At 39.7% G+C, this 4,107-nt stretch overlaps 1 protein-coding gene across 1 annotated transcript; it reads left to right on the top strand.

The window, feature by feature from the left end:
- Nucleotides 1-1,133: 1,133 nt before the first annotated feature.
- On the top strand, nt 1,134-1,953 carry LOC107062747 (uncharacterized; the record flags this gene model as incomplete). Its single annotated transcript, XM_015313735.1, has 2 exons — nt 1,134-1,436; nt 1,883-1,953. Coding segments are annotated over exons 1-2 (374 nt in total), but the record flags the coding sequence as incomplete, so codon positions are not given.
- Nucleotides 1,954-4,107: the final 2,154 nt, after the last annotated feature.

Raw genomic sequence — 4,107 nt, 5'->3', positions numbered from 1 at the left:
AAGTATGGGTATTCTAGCTTGTTTGGGTGTATCCAAGCAACCTTTGGCCAAGGAGATTCAGACCTTGGAGTCTAAGTTCATGCAATTAAGCATCTCAGAGAAAGGTGGGGTGTTCGCTAGCATTGAGGTTAGACCCATGTTCATTGAGAAGATTAAAGCCAAACAATTTGAGGATGAGAATTTGAATGAGCTTAGAAAGAAGACAGTGTATGGTAAGTCACAAGATGTGGTTCTCAATGCGGGAGGTGTGCTTAGTTTTAAAGGGAGAATTTGTGTTCCCCGAGTAGATGACTTAATTGAGAAAATATTGACAGAATCCCATGGTTCGCGGTATTCAATTCATCTGGGTGTGACCAAGATGTACCGAGATTTGAAGTGACTTTATTGGTGGTTTGGCATGAAGAAACACATAGCTGAATTTGTGGGTAAGTGCCAAAACTGTCAGCAGGTAAAGTATGAACACTAAAGCCTGCAAGATTGCTTCAGCAAATGCCAATTCCGAAATGGAAGTGGGAAAGGATAGCTATGGACTTCTTAGTTGGTCTTCCCAAGACTTTCGGGAAGTTTGATTCTATTTGGGTAGTGGTTGACAGATTTACTAAGGAAGCTCATATTATTCCAGTCAGAGTAGAATATAATGCTCAACAGTTAGCTAAGGTTAATGTGAAAGAGATAGTGAGGCTGCACGGGGATCCTCTCTCATTCATTTCTGACCGTGGTATGCAGTTCACATCAAAGTTTTGGAGAAAATTGCATGATGAGTTGGGCACTCAACTCACTTTTAGCATAACTTTCCATCCATACACAGATGTGCAGTCAGAGAGAACTATTCAAGTGTTAGAGGACATAATGAGGGCAAGTGTGATTGACTTTGGAGGGCATTGGGATAAGTTCGTAATGTTGTGTGAGTTCTCCTATAATAACAGTTACCACTCCAGCATTGACATGGCACCGTTCGAGGCATTTTATAGGAGGGGATGTATATCACCCATATGGTGGTTTGAGGCTGGAGATGTGAAACCTTTGAGGGTTGATTTGGTGAAAGATGCTCAGGATAAAGTGAGAAGTATCCAAGCTAAGTTTCTAGCAGCCCAAAGTCGACACAAAAAGTATGTTGACCGTAAGGTAAGGGAATGGCATTTCAGGCTGGTGAGCAAGTTCTTCTAAAAGTGTCACCCATAAAGGGGGTGATAAGATTCGGTAAGAAGGGAAAGCTTAGTCCTCGGTACATTAGTCCATTTAAGATTCTTGACTGTGTAGGGCCAGTGGCTTATAGATTGGCCTTACCTCCTAGCTTATCTGGAGTTCATGTGTCCATATTGAAGAAGTATCATGGGGATGGATATTACATTATAAAGTGGGACTCTATTTTATTAGACAATGACCTTCAGTATAAGGAGGAACCAATTGCAATTCTTGATCATGATGTTTGGAAGGTGAGGACCAAGGAGATTATGTCCGTGAAAGTTTAAGGGAAGCATCGTCAAGTGGAGAAAGCTACTTGGGAAATTTAGAAGGACATGCAAGACAAGTATCCCCAGTTATTCGATAATTCAGGTACTACTCTACTCTTACTTTAGCCAGTTTTTACTAGTTTGGTACACGGGGATAAGTGATGGGTAAATTAGTATCCTTTAGCCAGTTTTTCCTAGTTTGGCACACGGGGATGAGTGATGGGTAAATTAGTACTTATCATAACGACATGTTCCCGTCGTTATGGAAAATCCAATGGGAAAGAATTGGGGCCATAAAACTTTTGAGTAGTGACTTCAAAAATTGTAGCCTAGTCCAGATCTGGACGAAATCTGAGTCAGGTGAGGTCTAGGGAAATCTGGTGGTGAATGGAGGATTTAACTATGAATGTGATCATATGAGTGGATAGGGAGCCCGTGCAACTTTACGTAATCAAGTTCGAGCAAGTAGAACTCCTGAAACTGATCCTGGCATGAAAAGGTAGTTTCTGAACGTCAAGGGTAGAAGGTGTGCTGTTTAAATGGGAGCTTGGAACTCAAATTCTGAGTTTCTGTCTCCGTACAAGCCGCCGGGGTGGAATTATTCCCTCTAGGGTGGAGCCGCTGTGGCGGGTTGGGGTCTGTCGTAGCAGGCCAGTCGCAACTTAAGTCGGGGAAAAACCCAATTTCATTATTTTTCTGCAAACTTCATTCTTAAGAGGTAGAAGATGGCCCAAGATGATTTCTTGAAAGGTTTCCTCGACTTTTGGTGCTAAAGGTAATAATTTTACTCCCCTAATCCATTATTTGATCTGTAGAACTTAGATTCGTGGGTAATTATCATTGGGGGAGGGTTTTGGCCTGAAGTTAATGGTGGAAAAATCCCTAGCTGCACTTTAGGATCATGGGATTGGTCTTGGGTTGGGTTTGTTATAATCCAGATAAATTAGACTTTAATTATTGAGCCTTGCGTTATATTAATCGTTTGTAGACACAAGTGAAAAGAATCCAGAAAGGGAAGGCTCAAATGTTTTAGGAGGATTCAAACTTGGTTTCGAGGTAGGTGATGATTTGATTTCCTGTTTGTGTGATATATGTCGAATGATTGCTATATTGTATGCATGCGTGTATCTGAATAGGAAAATGTAAATCGAACTTCATGAAATGATTATGTGTGAACAATACATGCCATGAACATGTTACTCTATTGTATGATTGGAGTACTGTTCATTATGGATGTGATTGTGGTTGTGCTAATTGGATCGGGTGTCACGTTTCGACACATATATTGGATCAGGTGTCACATTCCGACACATTTATTGGACTAGGTGTCACGTTTCGACACATGCATTGTATCAGGTGTCACGATTTGACACATTAAAAGTTTGGGTATGGGTTCCATGAGAGAGCTACTGTGATTGTTATGTTTATGTCTACTTGTCATTGATAATGGAAGACTGTATGTTGCTATGAAACAATAACTGAATTGTATTATGTATATGTGTTCTTACTGTGTTGTGATTGTTCGTTGTATATTGTGTTTATGGGAGTAGTTGTGTTATCCTACTAGTACAGTGTGGTTGTGTACTGATATTGCATTTGCTCTTTCTTTGTTGAGTACAAGGCATCTTTAGGCGGCTATTGACAGACCTCCTTTAGGAGATAATTGATCGAGACCGGATTCAAGGGTGAACCAGTTCTTCTAGGATGCCATGAGTTCTCTTTTTTTTAGTCTGTTCTCTTCGGACTTAGACTAGTGCTTTAGATATTTCTTAGGCTTTGTTCGGGTTGCCCCCCTTGTTCTTAGACTTGTCGTTAGTAGAGTTTTGGTACATTGACTTTCAGGTTCTAGGAGTTGTTTTCCGCAATTATTTTGGTAGTTGTTTTGTTAAACATTCGGAGTTTATAGGAACTCCATTTTTCTTTAGACATTTAAACCTGCTTTCAATTCTTTAAATGTTGTAGTTTTCGTTAAGTTGCTTAGTTGGGTTGTAGTAATGGTTCTCCCACCGGAGGGTTAGTGTGGGTGCCAATCACAACGGTCTGGGTCGTGACAAATGTACTGATGTCATTCGACCCTCATCTTTTAATGATGTAGATACGAGTTCATAGGATCCTCAACAAGAGTCTGTTGAGATCACTTCATTTGCTCATCAGCTTTCAAGTAAGGTCTCCTTGCTTTCGGAGGACTCTAGGTTAATGAGTTGTTAGTAGTAGCTCTTTTGAGGAGTCGTGGGTCCTGTCCCAACACTCATCTTTGTATAGTAGAGGCTTCATAGATAGACAGTTTTAGAGAGTTTTTCAGTTTTAAGATATTTTATTTAAACTTATATTCATACTCAGTTTATTAACCGAAGTTTTGAGATTTAGTAGACTGTTTTTATATGTTTCTTTCAATTTGATGTTTATGTATACTCAAGTTAGTCTTCTGCTTGTAGTCAGCCAAGATGAGGGTTCGCTTGAGGGACCAATAATGGTTCTCAAGTGTCGGTTACATCCAGGGAGTATGTTTGGGTCGTGACATTCTCTATGTATAAAAAATTGATGTAAAACATTGTGGACCTAGAATATCGTGGGCAAAAATAAGTTGCTATTAAAATTTTGCCTTTTTTATTTTTAATTATTATCTCTTCTTTCTATCAAAACCCTATATTAT

The sequence above is a fragment of the Solanum tuberosum genome, unplaced genomic scaffold, assembly GCF_000226075.1.
Source record: "Solanum tuberosum cultivar DM 1-3 516 R44 unplaced genomic scaffold, SolTub_3.0 scf00260, whole genome shotgun sequence".
Taxonomy (NCBI): Eukaryota; Viridiplantae; Streptophyta; class Magnoliopsida; order Solanales; family Solanaceae; genus Solanum; species Solanum tuberosum.
Note: the sequence above shows the minus strand (reverse complement) of the source record. Positions and strands in the feature narration are given on the sequence as shown.